General features: G+C 45.0%; 1 protein-coding gene across 1 annotated transcript; it reads left to right on the top strand.

Moving 5' to 3' along the window:
• The first annotated feature begins 70 nt into the window (after positions 1 to 70).
• Positions 71 to 22,587, top strand: LOC144098881 (PX domain-containing protein kinase-like protein). Its single transcript, XM_077631808.1, has 14 exons — positions 71 to 245; positions 1,172 to 1,360; positions 1,603 to 1,699; positions 2,506 to 2,583; positions 3,517 to 3,593; positions 3,833 to 3,907; positions 8,093 to 8,197; positions 9,418 to 9,556; positions 14,695 to 14,819; positions 15,427 to 15,544; positions 16,920 to 16,998; positions 18,508 to 18,640; positions 19,262 to 19,406; positions 20,487 to 22,587. The coding sequence occupies exons 1-14, from the start codon at positions 132 to 134 to the stop codon at positions 20,801 to 20,803; spliced, it is 1,791 nt and encodes a 596-aa protein (XP_077487934.1). The 5' UTR covers positions 71 to 131; the 3' UTR covers positions 20,804 to 22,587.
• Positions 22,588 to 22,657: the final 70 nt, after the last annotated feature.

Here is a 22,657-nt window from a genome sequence, read left to right as displayed (position 1 = left end):
CGCCACCGATATGCCCAACCGGTAGGAAGTGAGCGCCCCCGTATCGCACCGATTCTCCAACGTGAATTCTTCCCTCTGCCGCTTCTGCCACAGCAGCAGCAGCCGATGGGTTGTCGCCGCTAGCAACATGAATGCCTTTGGCTATGGCGATGTTTGAAGAGAGGCGCAGCACGAAAGTTTTGCTCGATGACACGCTGCCACTTTCGTGTGTTATTGAATCGTTCGAAAATGTCCAAGGCCACACCGTGAGTATTATATTTTGTCGCTCGAAAACTTTCCGCGTATGGCCCCGTGATGTCTTCGCTAATGTCGCCTTCTGCACCTCCCCCAACAGCAGTTTCTCTCTGAGCCGGGATACGCCTCCAGCACCGCCCGATCGGCCTTTCACTTTCATAGGTCACGTTGTAGATGTTGATTTTTTTGGTTAAGGCGCGGCTCGAGGTTTAGTTTGCCATGTTGCGTGTTAAAGATGTGCTGTCTAGAAAGTTTGTAATACTTGCACGCCTGTTACTGATGCTGATAAGGAAGGCATGTGCGACTCGTTACAGTTTGATGCGTTCAGCAACAGTTCTTTTGTGGAATCCGATATCTTCGACGCGGCGAGCTTGCACCTGAGCTTGCGCAGTGCCCGCAGTTCATGCAACATGAACCGTATGTCAGGCATATGAAATAAAGTACCTCTTTCCGGCTTTTTAAACTTCGCTTTAGTGGAAGATCTGCAAAGTATTTCGTCCCTGCAGCACAGTTTTGTCGGAACAAAATGCCAACGAATGCATGAAAGACGAGTACTCATTCTTTCGGTATCTGCGATGGGCGGTTGACATTTCGTGGGTCTTTTTCAGACTGCATTTGCCTGCAGCTGCTAATATCGCGTCACATGAATGTTTGTTTCGAGTCGATCTGGAAGGTGTACGGTACTTGTTATGAAACATACCTAGGCGCTATATGCTACACATTGCTTAGCAGGAACGATGTCAAGTCACAAGTATCTTAACACGTGTCCTTTAAAAGCTCCTGAAACCTTGATGCAGAAAACCGCGCCAGGCTGATTACTAAAACACGAAAACAAATTTATGTATGTCTTCGTGTTTTAGTAATCAGCCTGGCGCGGTTTTGCGCGCTATGAACGCTCCTGTTATTGCTTGCCTGATATTGATGCATCTACGCCTAGTGTTACAACCTGCGGGTGCAACGCGGGTTCCTACCTGAGACAACCTGGACGGTGCAAAGGCGGTACAGCGATTTCGATGCCCTGCATACACAGCTCCAGGTCTCAGGCCTGGAGTTACATCTTCCACCAAAGAAACTCTTCAATAAGATGAGCCGAGAATTTATCGCTGAGAGACAGCAAAAACTACAGGTAGGCTGTTTAGCACTTTACCCTTGAATCTGCCTATGTTTTTAGCTGTGGCGATTATGTTGCCTTAAATTGAAAGAAATTGTCTTTTTAAACTTTGTTAATGCTGAACTGGAAACAGTTGTAACTGAAATTGCAGTTCTGTATTCAACATCAAACCTGTAATGCAGGGCAGCCTAAAAATTCTTAATTTGCGGCATAACACTGGATGTTTACTCTCTAATTGCTTTCTTGTATATTCACAGGAATACTTGGACCAGGTGCTTTCTGAGCCCCTATTGTCACAATGTCTACATGTCAAGCGCTTCCTAGACCCTACTAACTATAGCCAAAACTTCTCTGGTGCGTATGTGTCCCAAATTCCGGTTTATAATTTTAAAAATGAACTTGCTGCTGCAACGCTGAATCTCTGCGAGTCCCAGATATGACGGATAATTGTGCATGGGGAATTTTAACAGTTTCACATTGTTAACTTCTAGAGAACAGTGAAGGCAATGCTAGTTGCTTCAAAAAAGACTAGATTTCGGGGTCGTTACAAGAAGCTCAGTTCATTTCATGTACATTTATACACCCTTTTTTTTTTCTGCAAGAAAACTACCTTGACCAAGGCCGTGTACATTTCCTGCGCTCTCAGTACAACTAACGATGTCATTCATGATGCCATTGTGAAGCCCCCCACTGGTGTGTTTCGTGCACTATTTATTGGCATAGGATGGCATGGGTCAATGAACGATCCAATGCACCTGACACAATATTATGGAAATGACACACAATGTACTGTTTCGTCAAACGTCATTCACGCTGATTCATTGACGCCACAAGAGGTGTTCTTTATTTCTTCATTCTGCAAACAAATTAAAGCTCTAGTGCATGGCTGAGTGGTGCCTAATATAGTGTCCCATGAACATAATGTCCCGTTAGGCTGGTGTGCTTTGTACAGTTTAATTTGTTGTATTCGGAGTTATGCAATAGTATGTCTAATAGCTGGATAGCTGTACAGAGTGAACATGAATTTTAACACCGGTTGTTGGTTCATCTATACTCAGTTGACTTCTTTTTTTTTTTTCATTGCAATGCCTGAAATTAGAAGCTTACAGGCATATCGTTTACATGGCATTTACTTTGCAATTTCTCTACAACTGTTTTAGAGGCAGCCCTGCAGCACGTGTCAATGCTGTTTAGGTCGGAAGATCATTGGGAAGTTGTGGACCCTTTGCCGGACATCGGTGAGTAGGTCATGCTATAAACTATAAACACTGTTGAAACTGGCTAGGTGCAGGCCCTTGTCACTATCTTTGACAACCTTGCGTTTTGATGCCTGTCTCCTCTAAGAGAAAAGAATAACTTTCAAAATAAAATTATATTGAAGGGTGTGCATAAATACTTCGACGTTTTTATTTTTTTTTTCTGACACATTAAAATGTCAATGTTTTCCTTGAGCAAGTTGTGCCTATTTGATTATATTTAATGTTTTTCTCTGTTCTCAGTATGAACGTCTCTGCACTGACCTCATGCAGTCTTATTAATTTCGTAGTGTTCTTGATTCACAACCACATGCTGCCAAACAAGAGATTTCTTAAGTAAAAAAGTTATTAAGAAGTAAATCGTGGAACGAGCGCTATTGATTTTCTTGCTGGCATTCCTCTACCCCCACCCCCTCTTTCCCCTCCTCCACTCACAATTTTGCAAAGCCCTTTTACGGCTTTGGGCTGGCTTTCACAACATCTGGTCCTCCCCCAATCCTAAGGCTTTCTAAAACCCTCCTGAATTGAAGTCTTTGATAAACCACTGGATAACATGCTACAAATGTGGTGCTTCGATGCTTTAATTCAGTCAAACCCTTATGGCAGTCTTTCCCAAGAACCGGAACGACATGTATGACGTGGTAGCTACAATGTCGCAGTTCTTTAAAGACTAGTGTGACCTGCAGTCAAATTTGACGTCATAGCCACTGTTCAGCTGTTGAAAGCAAACCTGAAACATCACAGAAGAAACGGTTAAATTAAAAATTATTTACTGGGCAATGGTGAATTCCATGTGGCGATTTATTCTGGCACATTAATACACACACACAACCAAAATCTGGCATCTGTACCACTTTGAATAGGCATTGCTTGTTGGTCTTTAATGAGCATGACCTGCCTTGTCTTCACACTCAGGGTGGCGATTTCGGAAACAGTACTTTATGGTACGTCACAAGGGTGACCTTAAGGACAAGCCCCGGCTGCTGATGTGGGTAAGTCTTTCCATTGTTGAGGCGGACCATCGCTGTTCAATTCAGTTCAGTCCAGTCCTTCATTCTCCATTTTTTGCACTCAGCAGCAGCTAACAAAGCAGGAGAATAAAAAAGGCTGCATTGCGTCATGGTTTATTGTGAACATTTTCTTGCAATGCAGTGTTTTATTGTATTTTTTTTTCCGGTGATGGATGCTGGCATGGAGAATGTTGTCACTGTGGACTGCCTCGTGTGCGCAGGTTCCCTTGGGCCCTGATTTCTACCTTAGTGCCAAGGACTTGCAGACTGCCCTCAAGCTGCTGACTTCCATACAGGTTTGCATATAGTCTTTGTGACACACTGCTGCTAACTCGGTACTGTAAGATCTCGTTAATTCAGCCTTCAAGGGACCAGAAAAAAATGTTCAAATTATCGAATGGCCTTTAAAAAAAACTGTCGAAAATGGTCTGCATCAGTAATTTTATCTAACGAAGGCCTGGACGATGGTTTTTCTACATTTGAGGTGAAAACAAAGCGACAACGATTTTTTGCAGTTTCATCAAGTGCTTTGTTTTGTGCACACAGTAAGGAAGGTTGAAGCTCACTGGGACAATGGAAAAAGCACACGGATGCAAGCGAGGGAAATATGCGTAGACGCTATAACAGCGTGACACCATTCCAGAATACAAATAATACAACCTTTGTCCGTGAAGTTTTGAGACTGATTTATTTTCTTCTCTTGAAATGGTTTCCCAAAACAACTGTTGGTGCATATTTGTAGCACCATCTTTTCAGGCTAACCTGAGCAATTTATGTTAATTGCTGTGGCAGCCGCTAGATGGCACTACATGTAGAAAAATAAGTTGTCACTAGTCGTTTGCGCATTCTGCTGTGAGTGAATGTGGAGAGATGGACGCCCACCTTGAACAGCATGTAAACATAAAATTCTTTGTGAAGCTTGGCAAGACAGCCACACAGACGTATAAGCTCCTTTATGATGCTTATGGCAACGAGACATTATCACGGGCGCTAATTTTCGAGTGGCACAAGAGGTTTGTTTCGGGGAGAACATCGGTGGAAGACAACTCAAGGCAGGGGCGCCCTTCAACCTCACGGAATGAAAACAACGTGGCTCGGATCAGGGAAATCGTACAGCAAGACTGCACTATTACAATCCGCATGCTATCAGATGCTCTCGATATTAGTAAGACAACATGCCACTAAATTTTGCGTGAGAACTTGGGGAAACGAAAGCTGAATGCCAGACTTGTGCTGCACTCCCTCACACAGGACCAGAAGGACACGCGGGCATCAGTGAGCGCTGATTTGCTCTCCGAGGCAGAGAAGGATGCTTCATTCATTGACAGCATCATTGCTGAAGACGAAACATCGTGTTTTCAATGCAATCCTTAAACAAAGAGGCAGAGTGCCGAATGGCGGTCCACAAGCTCTCTGGCGTTGAGAAAAGTGCGGCGACAGAAGACAAAGACGATGCTGATAGTTTTTTTCGATGCCAGAGGTGTCATACGCCACGAGTTTGTCCCACAAGGGCAGACAGTGAATCAGGAGTTTTATATCCGCGTGCTCCAACGCATGCGTGATGCACTGCGACGCCTTCACCCTGACTTATGGGCATCTGGACAGCGGAGGATTCTCCACGATAACGCAAGGCTGCACACTGCTCTCAGCATAAAATTTCTCAGCAAGCACAGCATAACTATACTTCCCCATTCGCCGTACTTGCCTGACCTCTCCCCATGCGATTTTTTCCTGTTTCCTCGTGTGAAGAGAGCCCTAAAAGGTCGCTGGATGGGGAGCGTGGAAGCCATTCAAGATGCCACGACAAACGAGCTGATAGCCCTGCCAAAAGAAGCGTTTTCCAATTGTTTCCAGGACCTCAAGAAGCGTTGGAAGCTCTGCATAGGCTGCAAGGGAGACTATTTTGAAGGGGTGTTGCACAAATGATTTCAATGTTCAACGCATTTTTTTTTTAATGGACTCATTCTCGGAACTTTGCGGACAAAGGTTGTAGACCAGTGACTTGCCAAGCAGCATCCCAAATGGCGCAGCTGGCTGATGCTCATGCCCAATAGCAGCCGTGGGACGGCCTGAGGTTAGGAAAAGCGAAACCGAAAATATGTGGCTGAGCTGAATTTCGTCGCACATGCCTGAGGTGTGTGGGCATCACTGTCTCATGCAATCCAGGTTCGGGGAGGTCAGTATGGATAACCATTCACTACGCGGGTCGTACCTCGATGCGACCCCCTGTCCAAATTAATGAGCGTCTAACGCCAGAGACTTACATGGGCATCGGCCGAGACCACACTCCTAGTTAGAATTATTCGAATTTCCGAATTGATGAGAGTCAAATTAATGAGATTTTGCTGCATAGGAATCCATTATACGAAATCGGATAATGAGAGCATGTTTTTACAGAAGAAAAGTGCTTTAATCAGTTCATTGAAATGTTGACAATAGCTTGGCACTTAGTAAACTGGCTGCAACTTGGGTCTCATCATTTTGCTTAATATCATCATGTGTCATCATGTTGCTTAAGAGCATAATATTGGGTCATTTGGTTTTGTATTTCATCACATAAAAACACTAAAGCCAGTGAGGACACTGAGACCAAATATAAGCATGGCGCGCACTCACAACTCCATGTTTATTTCTCGTTCCCACTGACAAACAATAACCAAGAGGAAAATTAATAGCACAAAACATTCAAAGATGCTGGCACTTCAGGACTTTCTCGGCGATTGCAGACAGGAGTGGCAGTTTTTTGCCGATATTGACGTGGAGGGAGTGGCTGCAGAAAAATCTCCCAGCCTTCTGCTCATCGTATCAGGAATGTAACTGTCATTCCTATCTGCAGCCGCCAATAATGTGCTGCAGGGTCAATACCTCTGAATGTTTCATGCTTGTACTTTTCCTTCTGTTAATCAGTTGTCAGCAGGTGTTTGTTCTGTGTGAACAAGAAGTAAATTTCAAATTGTCTATCTCTGTTTCACTGTGGCCTGTACAGTTTTTTTGGCACTTATATGTAAACCACTGTTTCTTTTTTTTATATATAAAGCGTTCTTTGCATCCTGAAGAAAATATGGCAAGCAACTACCATAGGCTGCAGTAACTTACTAGCATTCTGCCTTTGGATGCTGAGGACACAAAACGTGGTCATTTTTGTCTGCTTGAAATACAGTGGGCTGTATTTAATTCAAACTTCAAGGGACCAGCGATTTTAGCTTCAATTATAGGAAGCTCTAATTATCAGAAGTGCACCTTAATGTGACCCAAGACTAAATTTGATTTGCTTTATGGGTATCTCGCCTACAAATAGTATTTTTAAACTACTTCTTTATGCAAATGTTGCTAAAAGCTTTAGCATGACATAAAATATGAGTGAAAGGCACTGATATGTTTACTCAACGAGAGGTATCCAGCTGCTTGTGTGGTTGAAAAATAAAGCTATCAATAATGCACTAGTTTCGCAACAGAGTAAAACAGCGTTAACTGTAGCATCAAGTGACTGGAAAAACAACATCCAAATTATTTCAAGACTGAATCTGTCGAATGGCAAAAAAAAAAAAAATCATTGCAAAATGCAGCAAGTTTAATTGATAAAAAAAAAGCAATTGTCATTCCATCATGCTGTGTTGCATTCCTACTGTCGGGAGTATCAAAAGCAGAACTGCTCCAAAATACTAAGGCCTTCCGCTGCCTTCTTCACAGGTGCGACGTGGTAGCGGTGGAGTCTCCTCACAAACGGCGGCATTTATGTAGGGAGGCTTCCCCACACAAACAGTGAACAGCTCATGATCGGTGTTCATTTTCGACTCACAGGACCATGTGGACAGAATCGAGAACAAAAATTTGTGCCGAAATGGCGGGACACCTTCTAAAAAGAGAAATAGGACCAGTGATGTGCCAATCAACGTCCTAAATGGCTCTCAGCAGGGCTTGGCTCGCGGATGCCAGGCCAATAACTGCTCTTGTGGTGAGCTGATAGTGAAGCTCATAAAATTAAACTATGTGAGTACCGATAAGACCTCATCAATGCCCCCCCCCCCCCCCCCCCTCTCCTTTATATCGCATCCTAGTTAACCCACTGGAGGTGGAGGTGCCAAATTTTCAGCTCACACGGCACTGCAAACCTGACTTATCAGACCTTGGCCACCACTCTTTCAAGTGTTGGAGACACTGGATCAGGACAAAAAAGTTTGAATTGAGTGAATGAAGCGAAACCGCAATGCGAATTAAGCAGCTTTAAAATGCATTGAAATTCTTAAATTTGTTTGAATTGCCGCAAGTCTACTGTATTTCCATGTTCTCAAACATACCGATTATTGCTGACTATAAATAAACCTAGCTAATGACATAAAAAAGTTTTTCTCGTTGGGGAGTTTTTAAGGCCAAAAGACAGAATTCACCACCTGTGCTTTACAGTCGTTAATAAGGTATTTGCGGCCAGGTGACGTATGACTCAAGATCGTTACTCAATGGGATATTCTTCCACTTTGCAGCACCCGCATGTGCTGCCACTGTCCCTCGGCTGCGTCAACGAGAGCGGGGCGGCCTTGGTGCAAGAGTTCTGTCCTCAAGGATCCCTCAGGGATGAGATGTGTCAGGTAGTCCTCACAGTGCACTTATCCACTGAAGGGTTCTTCACGTTGTGGCAAGCACGCAGAGTCCGCCTTTCTGCAGACAGCATTCACAGAAGAGGGAAGGGGAGAGAGCATGCACGTATGCAGCATGTTTCATACGTTGACCATGTTAGCCAGCAGTCACTATTGATACTAGGGAAAGGCAGTTAGGGAACGACTCTTGGCATCTATGGATATGTACTTAAGGAGTTCCTCATTTCCATTAAATCCTGCAAGTGGTTTTGACACAGTCGACTCTACTGATACTAGCAGCTTATTGCTTTGAAAGTATGTGAATTGAAAGTATGTATGGTCTGTCCAGAGATGATCATGAAACAATAAACACTCGGAAAAAGAAAGGAAAAGAACAAGAAAGTCTCCCAATATTTTGCCTTCCTGCTGGGCAAAGAAGTGGCACTGATAGCTGTTGTGTCTGTGGACCACATGAGAAGACTGCGATATTGAGTTGTGCCCTCTGTGATTCCCTTGTCCACTACGAATTTGCAGATAACTTTCATGGATGTCACTGAGGTTGCGGACCACTCACGGTCTGAAATAATTGAAATACTGGCTCAGTTCATTGTGTGAATCTGTCTTTAGCAGCTGCCAGCTTAAAGCTGTATGCTTTGAGTGAACAACCACTGATTGTCCTTCTCGATTGAGTTGCCACCCAAGTTCTTTCTTTTGCCATGTGGGCACATGTTTGCTCACTAAACAGTTGGCTCTCCAAGCTCATATCTAAGCCACATGCATTTATGCCTATGCCAACTTAACATGCTTCTTGATATTGCATGTTTTTTTACAAGGGCTTTGTGTGGCTGTGTTTGTTCTTAACCATGCGCATGGAAAGTGTGTTACTGAATGGTGCAAACCGTAATTGAGACCTTGCCAGAACACCAGATGTGAGTGCACAGTGGCCTTGGTGTTCGGCTGCTGAGTGCAAGGTCGCGGAGTCAAATTCAGGCTGTTGCAGCCACATTTACTCGGAGACAATCGTTGCAAAAATCAGAGGTGGTTGAAAATAAACCGGAGCTTGCGACTACAGGGGCTCTTTCTCTCTGCCTCCTTTCACTCCCTCCTGCACCCCTTTCCTTACCGTGCGATTTCGTTGTCCATGATAATCTACACAGTTACTGCAGCTTTCCTTTCCTCATAAAGCATTTGTGTCTACAAATGAGCCCCCTGTGGGGTATGTGCTATTGCAGGCAAAGCCGCGGGAAAGCTACCTGAAGAAGTACGGCACCATGCGAAGTCCCAAACAGCTGGCTCCAACCACCGTGGCCAGGTTGGGTCGGCAGGTGCTGCAGGTTCTCTTGGGGCTGCACCAACACGGCTTTCATCATGGTGCGTTGCCCTGATGTTTATAACCATGCTTGGAGATTCGCGCCTCAGGTAGGAGATGTTCCCGAGTCCCCTAGGCAATGTTCCACCACAAAATGCATCGCATTTCTTGAGCTCACTTTGATTAGCATATCTTGCCTCGAGTATCGGAAATGCTGGAACTCAAACATAAATGAATTTAACACCAAAAAGAGCTTATTTTAAGCTGCAAGGCATGTTGGTTTCTTTTTTCATTTGTTGATGGAAGAAAAGGAAATGTGGTAAAGCAGCAGCAACAGATGTGTGCCCCTCTAATGCGCAAATGTTTGAAATATTGCTTAGGTACTTGTTCTTCTAGCTAAAAGACTACTGCTTGAAAAATCAGTGTGTCGTTCTGAAGGTGAGCTTTGTTGATTGACGTGATTGGTTCAGAGGATGTTTGGTTTTATTCAGGGTTTATCTTTTGTAAGCCTGCCTCACTGACTGGCCTGACATTTAGCTACACAACTCTTGTGTGCAATTAAGAATGTTTTTGCATGGGCTTTTGTGCTTGGAGAAATGCATTTGGTTGTGGGTAGGGGTGCTAGAATATTCTAAATTGCGAGTAAGAATTGAATGTATTTGTTATTCGGTCCATATTTGATTCTAGAAATTGATATTTCAGAATTTTCTAATATTCGGCAGAGATCGAATATCGCGCCGACTTTCATAAATTCGACCGTGGCAAAGCCATAGTATCTGGTCAGATTACCTGAGGATGTAGCTTAGAGTGTCAGGAAAAGAGTACAGATGCATCCTTTTCGCTTCTTCTCAGTCGTTTATTGCATGGACAGGTCACACTAGGACGCCGATAGACTTGGATCTTGTGCGAAGTTCTGCAGTTGGGCTTTCGCACATATCACATGTGATGAATGCAAGATGGCTGACCACCCACTTCGAACAGTCATAACAGGAAAGTGCATGGTTTTTTTTTTGTTTGATCTTTCCGTAATGTGTTGCTTAACTAATGCCCACACCCATGGCAACTACACCATCACCTTCACAACTCTTGCATCAGCTCTAACACATCGTTTGCTCACGTATGATATGCAGGAAAGCCCGCTTGCGGAATATCGCACGGGGCTCCCGAAGGGGGCAGTCAAGGTCTTAATGGCAGGGCAAGCGATATTGTAAAAATCCTGCCTATTGCATAAAGCATTGCAACCTGCGCGTTTTTTACGTGTGCATAACGACAGGCGTGACGACGATAGAAGAGCCCTTGTCAACAAGCCAAAAGACGGCATGGTCGCATAGTTTCAGTTTCTGAGGTTCGCGTCCAGCCTGCGGCTAGTGACTGTGGGCCGTGCACTCACCATCCGTCCAAACGCAGCTGCTTGTTGATCATTTTTTGTTCTCTTTAGAAGCAGTATCACCGTTCCGATGCCGATGTGTGTTCCCCTCTCTTACATGCGCGTTGTTGTTGTGACCGAAACTATTTGCTCGTCGCGGGCTTCTCGTTATTTGTGCAATGGAGCCTCCTCACAAGGCTTCACCACAGTTTCGGATTTTCAGCATTTTTTACATGCGCGTTGTTCTTGTGACCGAAATTACATGCTCGTCGCGGGCTTCTCGTTATTTGTGCAATGCAGCTCCTCACAAGGCTTCACCACAGTTTCAGATTTTCGGCATTTTTTAGGGGGTAAGGTGGAGGCAATCATTAACTAGACCTTCGTATAATTGGGGCATTTCTTGCGGTCCCTAAAAGTCCAAATTAATGAATTTTTACTACTGCCCATCGCGTTTTTAGTTTCCATTCATGTCATTCGTGGATTTCATTTTGTTGTTTTGCATGACCACAGTACAGGTTGCATACTGTTGTGCTGTATAATCAAACAGTATACAATTCTGCATGTCATGTCATTTTTTTGTGATGCCAAGTCAGTCTAGTTTTGTTGATTCCAGTTGCAAATACCATACATTACTTTGAAAAAAGTAAGGGCAACAACATTTGTCTGCTTATCTTTTTTAAAGTTTTTATCATACTAAACAGATTTTCAATATTTGAAGGCATCCTTTCTTCATTTTCGCATTTGAAAATTTCATTATTCGCACACCCCCTATAGTTGTGAGAAAAGCAAAAGCTGTGGCTGCAAAGAAAGCAGGGAACAGGTTCTTGCTGAGAGAGTAAACTCTGCACAACATGTTCTTGAGCACACAGGCAACGTGCTGTGAGGAAGCAGAGGAAACATCCATTGGAAGCTTCCGGAATACCATAAAGTTCCGAGAGAATGCCTAAAATTATTTTCCACCCACCCACCCATGAAAATCGCATTAGTTTCGACGCCTTCGAAAGCCCGGGAAGCTGCTTCAGTGAAAACGTCCATTCGCCCCAGATGACCCAACCACGAACACCGCCAGTGACTCATTTCGAACAAGAGACAATACCACGACCCCTACTGTTTGTCTGGTTTCAGGGATAAGATGGGGGGGGGTATTGGTTTTCGTAGAAAGGGGGGGAAAGTACACTGGGACAGCAATTGTCCCAGTAAACGATAACTGGCTAGAGTGCGGATAAGGGTGGAGGGGTGGTAGATAAGAAGAACAGAATAGTGGAGAGATAAGGGAAGATAAGGACGAAGTTGACGTCCAGGTACCAAAAAAAAAAAGGATAGAGATTAAACGGCTCATGAACAACCAGTAGACAAACATTCCTCTACCTGCCATGCAGCCGTTCATCCACGCAGGATTCCTGAGTCATGAGAAATAGCACTCTATTCAGAGGAAGATGTTCAGTGGCACAAGAAGACTGGAAGCATCAGCAAAACTGCAAAACATTTCCAATTGAACAGAAAGCATGTTTGCAAATGAAACAACTACCTGTCCCTTCCGCAGCAGTGCCAGGGCAAAAAAATTTAGGGGCTATCAATTGGATTGATGCAGAGGAAATGCTGTAGCATGCTTCTTTCGCTCGCCAGTTCATTTCATTTCTGAGTTCATTATCTTTCACTCCCCAGTCTAGTATTCCAATTATGATTCTATTCCGATTCCAACGACACAGCATACAAAATGTGTTGCATTGTTAGGTTGCAATGAGTCCTCATACCACTACCAGCGCAGTGGCTCAGCGATTAAGGGATGCTCCGCTGCACTGGTAGGTGGGCATTCCAAACACGGCCACCGGTCAGGCTAATGAGACCTAGGTTGCTTTTCCCGAGCCATGCAAGAAGGTATAGCTCCCGCAAGGTTCATCTTTGCGCAGATAGTTAGTTCTTCTGGGGGCTGTATGTTTTGCACGTAGGCCTGCTGTTGTAAGGCAATTTTTTCTCAGTCATTTTCATTTTTTTTTCTGAGTGATTCTTCGTCTCGCGTCTCTCTCTTCTCCCCTACAAGTGGAAAGGGGGATGGTTGACAAGTGGCAGGTGGAGTCTTCACATAGATGCCGACCCTGCCGGACAGCTTTCGCCTTCACGGCCCTCCTAATTCTGTCGCACTAAAAGAAATTCAGGAGAGCCATGAACAACCAGACGGCCAATCTTCAGCGAAGAGCTTGATGAAGTGCTCATGGACCTCTTAATGAGCGGGCAGCAGGGCAAGCGGTAAGCAATAGTCTCCTTCAAGAACACGTGCACAAGCTGGCTGTCCAAATGAACCTGGTCAACTTCGAGGCTTCAGATCGTTACCTGTTCCACTGAAAAGCCTGCTTCAACGTGTCGTTGCGAGCGGGCACAAGCAAGAATGAGAAGTTTGCCTGCTGGTTATGCCTAGGCCATCTCCGTGGGTGGCACTTTCTGAGGACACCGTCCAGGTGTTCTTTAAACAGTGCAGCATCTCCACATGTCTTGATGGCTCTGAAGAGGGGAATTCAACCATTGCTTGGCTGAGCAGCGAACCGGCGATGGGATACCGACAGCGACAAGTCTTTCAGTGGGTTCAGCGATGATGTGTTATAAAACACTGATTTCCCACTCACTGATGTCGCGATCCAGCCACTTTTTGTACTTTTCGGCACTTGACACTGAAAGTTAGCCCAGTGCGCATTTTTTCTTCATGTCTTCGTAGCCCGGGTGGGCATTTTTCTCTGAACTTTACAGTAGTACAGTGGCCATGTGCACACATCTTGTATGACTGCACTGTGGTGTTTGGTCAAGCGTCATTTCTGAATCTCGGTAGCTGCGTCTCAGGTTTGTCTATCATTGCGACATGCTGGCCACGTGCTCTTATCTCAGGATAACTATGCAAATGGGGGAAGGAGCACAGCATTTTCTCTACGCTTTGAAGGAAGCTTTCTGCATTTTAAAGTTAAGGCTGGTTCACATGCAAGCGAATGAGCGATTGAGTGGCGCATCGCAGCGAAAATTTCCAACTTGTTGGAACCTCGTCCCTCACCGCCGCGACTACTCAAAAGCATGTTTTTGCGCTGCGGCGGCAGGATTCGCTAGCGTTTTTGCTTGCACGTGAAACAGGCTTCAGGCTGTGCAGACTTCCTGTTGGAAGCGAGAATAAGTGCATGATAGCATTTTCACATTTTTTTTTTTTACTGTGGGCCGTGGCTAATTTTAATCGCTGGTTTATTCAAACTTGACGTTTTGCTCCTTTCAACATTGAGGGTATTGAAAGGGCTGCCTGTAATTTGAGCTATCTGCAACTCGAACCAGTTTTTGGTCCAGTTTGAGTTATCAAGAGCCAACTGTATTGCTATTTGAGATGAAAAATATTTTTCAGATAATTCCACCCAAGACAGTACCTTATTACAGTTGCGTTTATTGCCATCGTTCTTTTCAAAACCTGGTTTACTCAGCATGCAGGCACATCATACTTGCAAGCACATGCACTCAAATTGTTGTTTGTGCATGCGGAACTGCATTTGAGTAATTATTTGTAACCAGAATTGTTTGTGGATCTTCCAGTCTAAAAATTTGTGCTGAGGCTACATATGGCTGGCTGAAAAGTGAAAAAAGCTGGAAGCAGCTACTTTAGGCTTGGTTGATACTTCGGAAAAGCTTTCGCCAGTTTCCACAATCTGATTGGCTGGCTGGGTTTTGCCAGCAGGTGTTCTCAATTTGCAGTGTTACGCAATGAGCAGTAGCAGGGACAGGTGTGACTGAAACTTGGCGCTCAGTGAACTTTCGCTATGGAGGGCTGCTCAGGAGAACGGTGTTAGAAGACACAATTTCTGCTTGTAGGGCACCTGCACCTTGGCAACATCGTTCTCCGAGGCAATGACTGTGCCGTGACAGCACTGCAGAACCAGCTGCTGGGCTTGCCGAGTCGCTTGCGACCATTTGTGGTTGGCCTCAAGAAAGTCAGGGTGGGTTGTTGTTACCTTCAGAAACCAGTCTTTTTTTTTTCAGGGTGGGTTGTTGTTACCTTCAGAAACCAGTCTTTTTTTTTTTTCAGGGTGGGTTGTTGTTACCTTCAGAAACCAGTCTTTTTTTTTCCAGGGTGGGTTGTTGTTACCTTCAGAAACCAGTCTTTTTTTTTTTTACAGTTGATTTCCTTAACAGCCCTACACTATCAGAATCAGTCTGGAGCCTATTCCAGTAGTTTTCCTCAAGTTCATGATATATTAAATGTCATGCGTTAATAACTGTTGTTACATGCACAAGTGAATTATGATTAAGTATTGTTGCACTTAGCTGGATTCAGCTGCGATTAAGGCTGCCTGTGTAAAAAGAGTGCTAGGTAATGAGGCCTCAGAGGTTGCGGTAACCATGGTTAGCGCATAAATGGAGTTCAGTGTGCCATGCAGCTATGCACAATCACAATTAGCGATAGCTGCAGTTTTAACCGTGGTTGGGGCTTCCGTTGTAACAAGAGTGTCAAAGGCTGGTAGGCTTAGTCTTAATTATGGCTTTAGTGCTTGCAGTGTGTTCAAGGCCTGTCTTTCATGGGGCACTGCTTTCTTCCTTTGACAGACTGCAGAGGCCTTCGATGCATTCAGCTTTGGTCACATGATCTACGAAATGACGTTTGGCAGGCCATGCAGCACGCCAACCTGCGACAGCTTCCCAGCACCCTGCCCACCCGAATTGAGTATGGCATTCGATTCTTTGTTCAGGGCAGTCAATGGGAGGGGCCTTTTTTCTGTGAATGTAAATGGGCTGCGGCTGCTGTTGGCGATGATGATGATAAGGCTGCATGCAAGCCGCCGCGGTGGCTCAGTGGTTATGGCGCTCGATTGCCGACCCGAAAGACGCGGGTTCGATCTCGGCCGCGGCGGTTGAATTTCTATGAAGGCGAAATTCTAGAGGCCCGTGTACTATGCGATGTCAGTGCACGTTAAAGAACCCCAGTTGGTCGAAATTTCCGGAGCCCTTCACTACGGCGTCCCTCATAGCCCGAGTCGCTTTGGGACATTAAACCCCATTAACAAGATAAGGCTGCATGCCTTGACTAGCCATATTGCCACATAACTTGCCTTTCTGATGTTTTTACATTGTACCAATGCAAAATTTTATCACATCCATACTTGGCACATTAGATTGTTATGCACCCTGATTGCAGCATCTTCTGAAACCATGTTTGTAAATCACAGAACAAAAAATGCCAGGATGTACTGTACTGTGTGTGCAAAGCATCCACCTGTACTCATCATTTGAGTTCCCGTGTGGTCATCGCTTGGCCCAGCATAGTTTGTTCTTCAAGTCTGCTGTGTCCTCCTGTATATGGTGCTGTCTGCTGCACTTGACAGTACATCGCACCACGAAGTGCAGTGCAGTTTTAACCTTTTTTTTTTTTGTAGCCATTCAATGATTCAACCCTCAGATAATTCGGACGTTTTTTCAGTTCCTTGAGATCCCATTTAATGTGGTTTTGCACTATTGGGAAACCACTTCATTATCGACAACTTTTTTCAGCCACGCAACGAGTGCTGATCAAGTAAACATATCAGTGCACTTCCCCCATATTTTATGTCGTGCTTATCTATAGCAATGTTTGCACATAAAAAAGGTTCCAAAATACTATTTGTGTGTGTGTGTGTGTGTGTGTGTGTGTGTGTGTGTGTGTGTGTGTGTGTGTGTGTGTGTGTGTGTGTGTGTGTGTGTGTGTGTGTGTGTGTGTGTGTGTGTGTGTGTGTGTGTGTGTGTGTGTAATATATATATATATATATATATATATATATATAAAAGCGAACCACATTTAGTCTTGAGTCATAGTAAGGTGTACTTCTGATAACTCTGGTCCCTTGAAATATGAATTAGTATGAAAGTCTGCTGTACATGGTATGCATTACGTTGCTGCTGGCCAGTATTAGCGGTATTTTTAATGCAATCTTTCCAGCAGGTATGCTTATCGTAGGAGATGGCTCATGCCTTTACAGAGACCTGCTCAAGTTGAACGATGGAGTGTTCAAGGTTTCTTGAGCAATTGCAACTAAAGTGTGCTGTTATTCGCTGCATTACTGCAGGGTCTGTGCTGGAGGCACTAATTTCTACAGAGGCGTGCAAGAATGGGCTCCCTTCGGTGGCAGACCTGCTTATGCACCCGTGAGTTGACACTCTTGACATAGAAGAAAAGCTCTGTTTGCATGTCAACAGGCCTACAGACTAAATGACACGTGTCACCTGATTTTGCTGATTTCTTTGTCGAATTTTTTGCAGCCGTTCGCTGCCCAGTGTGATGGCATTTGTTTATGCTGCAAGAGTTCAGGATGTGCAGTTTTAAGATAATTTTCTAACTAGCACGACAGCAGGGTGATTATCTCATGACTGTTATTGTAAAAATATGAAGAATGACGTTTTGATTTCGTTGATTTTCTGACAAATAGTGGCCACCCAGTGCCAACAGAAAGCGGTGTTTGAGCTTGGCTTTAAAATGCTTGCACTATGTAGAGTACAGCCCACCGAGCGTCCATGCCGCGTACGAGACCTCAAGAGTGAGCGGGAAATTTACAATACATTTTTAAAAATAAATATCCGCTTTCGCACCTCGCGGCGACGCGCGGTGCCGGGCTTTCGCGCGAAAACCTGGCATACGACGTCTCGTCGTGCAAATGACGTCAGCAGCCGGGGGTTATCATTGCTGCACAGCGCCAAATTCTTTCAGACGTCACGCTTTACTGAGGCCGCGGCCACTCCGCGCGTGCCGCAGCCGGCGGAGGTAGGGAAGGGACCGAGTGGGTGTTGGGCCGGTGGAGGAGCGCCGCCGTTTTGGCGTGCGAGAGTAGAGGGAAAGGCGCGAAGACGCGGAAGTTCAAATTTTGTCTGCATATAACTCAGCTTCCACATAACGCATTGAAATAATTCTTGCTGGGGGATAATTATGAACCGTCGTCTTTTAACATCCCAAACATATCGCACCTTTATTGAGACCCCCTTTCTGGGTCCCTTTAAAGCCTACTGCTTATGCAGAGCTGCCATGAAAGAAGTTGCATTCCATATATTAAAGTTAAGGAAACTGTCAAGGTGTGTTGCAGATATGCCTTTCTTCCTGTGGGGGCTCCTTGTCGCCATTATTTTTTATATAAAATCAAGAGGCCTGTACAAATACTGTGTCTGACCGGAGGTTCTAATTTTTGGCCCAAGTATTATACTCAGTATTCAAGGCAATGAACATGACCTTTGTTCTGGGCTCTGAAACAGCACCCTTGTCCTGGTGTACTGAAGTACCATAGCTATATTTGCAAGCCTGAACGAATAGATTGAGCGGCAGTTTCAGTGTCTAATGCCACTACTGAAATCGCATTATTTATTTGCGCGGCATGTAAAAACTGCGAGTTGCCAACTCCTTTATCATTTTCAGTAGCGCTATGATCAAGCAAAATGATACGACAGCAATGAATACAGGATAAGATTTGTGGTTGCTCTAGGGCATCATGCTAATAAAGGGTAATCTATTACTGTAGACCTTACTGTAATGTGTGGTCACTGTGCCTTGTTCTTATGATGTTTTGAGTTATGATCCATGTTGAGTCCGGGTGCTTGCACATTCCAGTTTATCATAGGCAAGGTTGGCTGCATACAACAGGGTGTGTTGATTGTGGCCGGTTGTTCCAGGTTTTTTCAGGCAGCAGCACCGGCCAATGGAAGCACGGCCAAGCTGGCACTCAGGGTCCCCAGTTCCTTGAAGGACGCACTCAAGACAGCACGCTCACGCACAGAAAGGAGGCTACAGGAGGATCAGAAACAGGTGCGAATTCCTGTCTCCCCCTCTCTCTCTGTGCATGCATGCAAACGCACACGTGTGTGCCAGGCTTGTGCGCTAATAAGGAAATGAACGCAAACGAAGGTCGAGGCTCAGAGGGATGCAAGATTATAGGGTGGAAGCAGTGATGCCACACAATTGTCTTTTATGCTGTGACCTGCCTTGCCACTGCACCAAGCCCGAGCAAGTCTGTACGAGTACTGTCTAGGACAAATGAAATGCAAACAGGGTTTTCACTTTAATTAAATGCAAAAACGAAAGTACGAGAATAAGTGACTAAAATAGCAATGGGTTTGTTGCTGTTCTTAAAAAGTAGTCATATTTGCCAAGTGATAGTTAAGCACGCATGCATTTATCCTCCCTGAACTGCTGTGCCTGCTGAGCTGTGAATGAACTCCCTGAGCATGCTGTGCTGTTGCCTCTGCTCTGAGCATGCCTAAGCTTTCCTAGGATTTGTTAGCTTTTTACAAATTGTGGCAATCAAGTCACGAGGGCCCCACTGTGTTGCAAAGAATGAGTGTTTATAAGAGTTCGTTACCAAGGGAGACACCACGGACAGAAGGGCATGAAGCTCTGACTAAACTCACATCCTTGGTTTTGTTACAGCTGCGGCAGCGCACCAAGCTGAGCAAGGCCCAGGCTCGCTTTTCCCAGGACGACGACCGCAGGAAGAGGCTGCTTGAGCTAAGGAAAGCAGAAGCAAGCCGACCAGCCGCTCCCCAGACAACACTTTCCCCTCGTCCTACTCTCGGTGAGCCTGCTTATCCACCTCGTTGCCTGCATTTCGTTAACACTGCTTCTTTAAAAGCTTTGATGTCCTTTATGTCCCAGTTTATGGTGTGTCATGTTTGCACGTTCCTTGACCCTTGTGTGTTATGTCTCCATGTGATGAGCCGTGCATACTCATTCTTTTCATCGTGATCAACTCTGCCATGTAAAAGGTGTAGAGTAGTGTTATGTTCAGCAGTCTTGATTTGGCGCACCTCTTTCTTTTACCAAGGTGAGCAGTGACGCGGGCATTTGCTTGCACATATACAGTCAGACCTCGTGTAGCCAAAATTCGTAGTATAAAATTTTGCCAAGAACTCATGCAAGCCAAGCACAATTCATTCAGTGAAAGGACAGCAACTTATAGAGCCCTTTTTTAAAGTTTCAGCGCCGTTTCGAAGCCACTCGCGGCGATTGCAGCGGCCGCAAGAAACAGAGTGCCAAACGCCAGTTATATCGGCTTTCCCACACAGCACCACAGCTAGGTTGGCATCTCTGCATTACAGTGGTGTAGTGTGAAAAACCGGATGCCAGAAAGAAATCTATCACCGTTTTAGTCACCTCCGTGACAATCGACATGAGCACAGGATGGTTACTGGAAGGCTACCATTGACCATGCTGCTGGTACCAAGGCACTGCCATCGATGGACGCAAGTGGCGCAAACGGGTGCTGACCGCCTGGCTATCAGCTGTTCATGCTGCTATATCTTCTGTGGTGCTGTTGGCAAGTGCGAGAGGGGAGCATATGTAGAAACACTAGTGCTAGAGAAAGCACGAATGCTTGCCGCAACCACCAGTCACTTGTGTAGTGAGGCAAGCGCAGCGCCTGCCACCTGAGAGGGCGCAGCCTGGCACTCCGCAGTTCGATACATCCGTTTCATGGCAAACTGCATTCATTATATAAAATAATAATTGCATGTGGTTGTTAAAAATATTTAGGAGTAGTTGTTTGATATAGCCAGTTATTTGTAACATCCGTGTCCATTACATCGAGGTTTAACTGTATTGCAGTTTGAAAACTGTGCCAATGTCCAGCTACAAATGCTATCGCTTCATATATCAGGTGGCAGTGCTCCAAGGACCGAGGATGCAGTCAGAACTCAAGCTCCGCCTCCTCCTCCGCCGCCACCACCTCCACCAGCGGGAGGTGCGCCTCCTCCGCCGCCACCACCACCACCTCCACCGCCCCCTCTACTGCGGGTTGGTGACGGTGGTGGCGGTCCCCCACCACCACCGCCGCCTCCCGGGCCTCCGACTCCAGGGTCAGGGTCGTCAGGATCATCGACCGACCGCTCTGCCCTGCTGTCCTCTATCACGGCCTTCAACAAGAGCGCCTTACGCAAGGCAACCACCAAAGACTGCAGCAAGCCCAAGCTCTGACACCCGGTCACAAGCCCAGCCACTCTAGGAAAAGATGCCACCTAGGCTGACCCTCAATTAACAACACTGGTTGGTCCGGCTTGCTGAAAACAGGCGCCATCACAGTGCAGGGTCGACAGCAGCACGAAATGGAAGGACAGAGCATTGTGACAAGTTGCTTTGTGCTATGAACAAAGCTACAAAGGGGTGCGTCTCAGCACAAGCCATTGTGTTGACAAAGCACATCGAAGGCTGGTGTGAAGCCTTATGCTGTTTACTCTGGCTGCTGTCAGAAAGTTTGTGCACAGGTGTGAGGATGTGAAGTACTGTTCACTGTAAGAGAGCCAAGGTGAAATGAAATGTAGCAGTCTTGCATTGGAGGCTAAAAATAGTCTTGTTACAAGGGGGGTATCACGTCACTTAAATTCGTCAAAGTAGAACAATGTAAGCAATCAGATAGCTTGCAACTTTACCAAAAATTACAAGCACGTGCACTCATCAGTGTATGAAATGCAGTAACACAATTGCGGCCTCAAGAAATTCCGCACCATTGTGAAGTGTATGTTGCTCGAGAGATGTTCAGACGTATGAAGTACTTTGAGTCATCATGTGAATGTCATGTTTAATGAAATCCCTTTGCAGCAGGCATAGCCTAGTGCAAAATAACCAAAGGCCATGTGCTCAGAGTATCATGCTTCACTTGTTGACAGCTGTACATCTAGCACATTTACCTTCCTCCCAAGTACTGCCACATTTTGTCTTCCCCTTTTTCAGGTCCCAGTGAACATTACTTCATGTTTGGTGCCTTGTCCAAGTTCTTGAAGCTGCCCTTCAGTTTTGTTGCTGTTAATGCTGTACTATATGCGTACACCAGTCTTGTTCAACAGTACTAGGAAGAGCAAGTGCCTTTTTTTGTTGAATCCCAGTGCTGTACAGAAATGGCACAGAATTGGTAGACATGGTGCGGAAAGACCAAATCTTTTTTTTTTAATTGTAAGTGAACACTTTTTTTTTTCTGTCAGCCATATCGCCTATAGAGGTTAAAGTGAATCGAGTATGTTTTGTAAACCTACTGGTATGTACCTGCCACAATACCTGACACAGAGTGCTGTACATGAGGTTTAACAAAGATGCCATTGAAAAACACTGATATAGCACTTGTTCTTTGTGCACATTTTTTTTACACCTTTATATTTAAGAAAAAGTTGTGGACATTGTCTAGGCATTGTGCAAAACTTGCGAATGTTCGGATAGACGTGTACAATTTTGCGCTTACGAAGCTTACAAGGCCCGATCATGAAATATCCAAGCGTCGTCTACATACTCAAGGATGTCGCTAAAAGAACATTCGCTGGTTTTGTTTATCCTAGCATTAACTGAAAATGGTGACAACAGTAGATGTGCAGTTTTTGTTGGTGTTAACTTGCTCTGCTAAGTTATGTGTTGATAGGTTTTTTGGCATTTCCAGGAGCCAAGCACAATCAACTAAATATAGATAGCCACTTTTAGACAAATATGGCAGAGGTGTGTAACTCAAGATACGTTGAAGTGCTCCATGCTGCAAGAGCCCCTGGACATTAACGCGTGCCCTTCACCCATCATCTAGAAGACCATCACTAGGCATAGCAGTGAGCATCATCTTAAAACTGAACCTCCCTATTTATGTCACCTGCATTCTTGAATTCAACAAGAGTCCTGTAATTTTTTATCGTGAAGAAAACGAAGCGATAATAGGTTTCTGTATTTTCGTTGTGTACATAGTACATGAAGGCGCAGATTTTCAAAATAAACCCTTGTGCATTCTATTCATGGCGTGCTGTTGATTCTCTACCATTATTGAGCTTTGCACACACATGCATACAATTGCAATGTATG

Source organism: Amblyomma americanum, chromosome 7 (genome assembly GCF_052857255.1).
Source record: "Amblyomma americanum isolate KBUSLIRL-KWMA chromosome 7, ASM5285725v1, whole genome shotgun sequence".
In the NCBI taxonomy this organism is placed as follows: domain Eukaryota; kingdom Metazoa; phylum Arthropoda; class Arachnida; order Ixodida; family Ixodidae; genus Amblyomma; species Amblyomma americanum.
The sequence above is the reverse complement of the archived record's forward strand: the minus strand, read 5'-3'. Positions and strand labels throughout refer to the sequence as shown.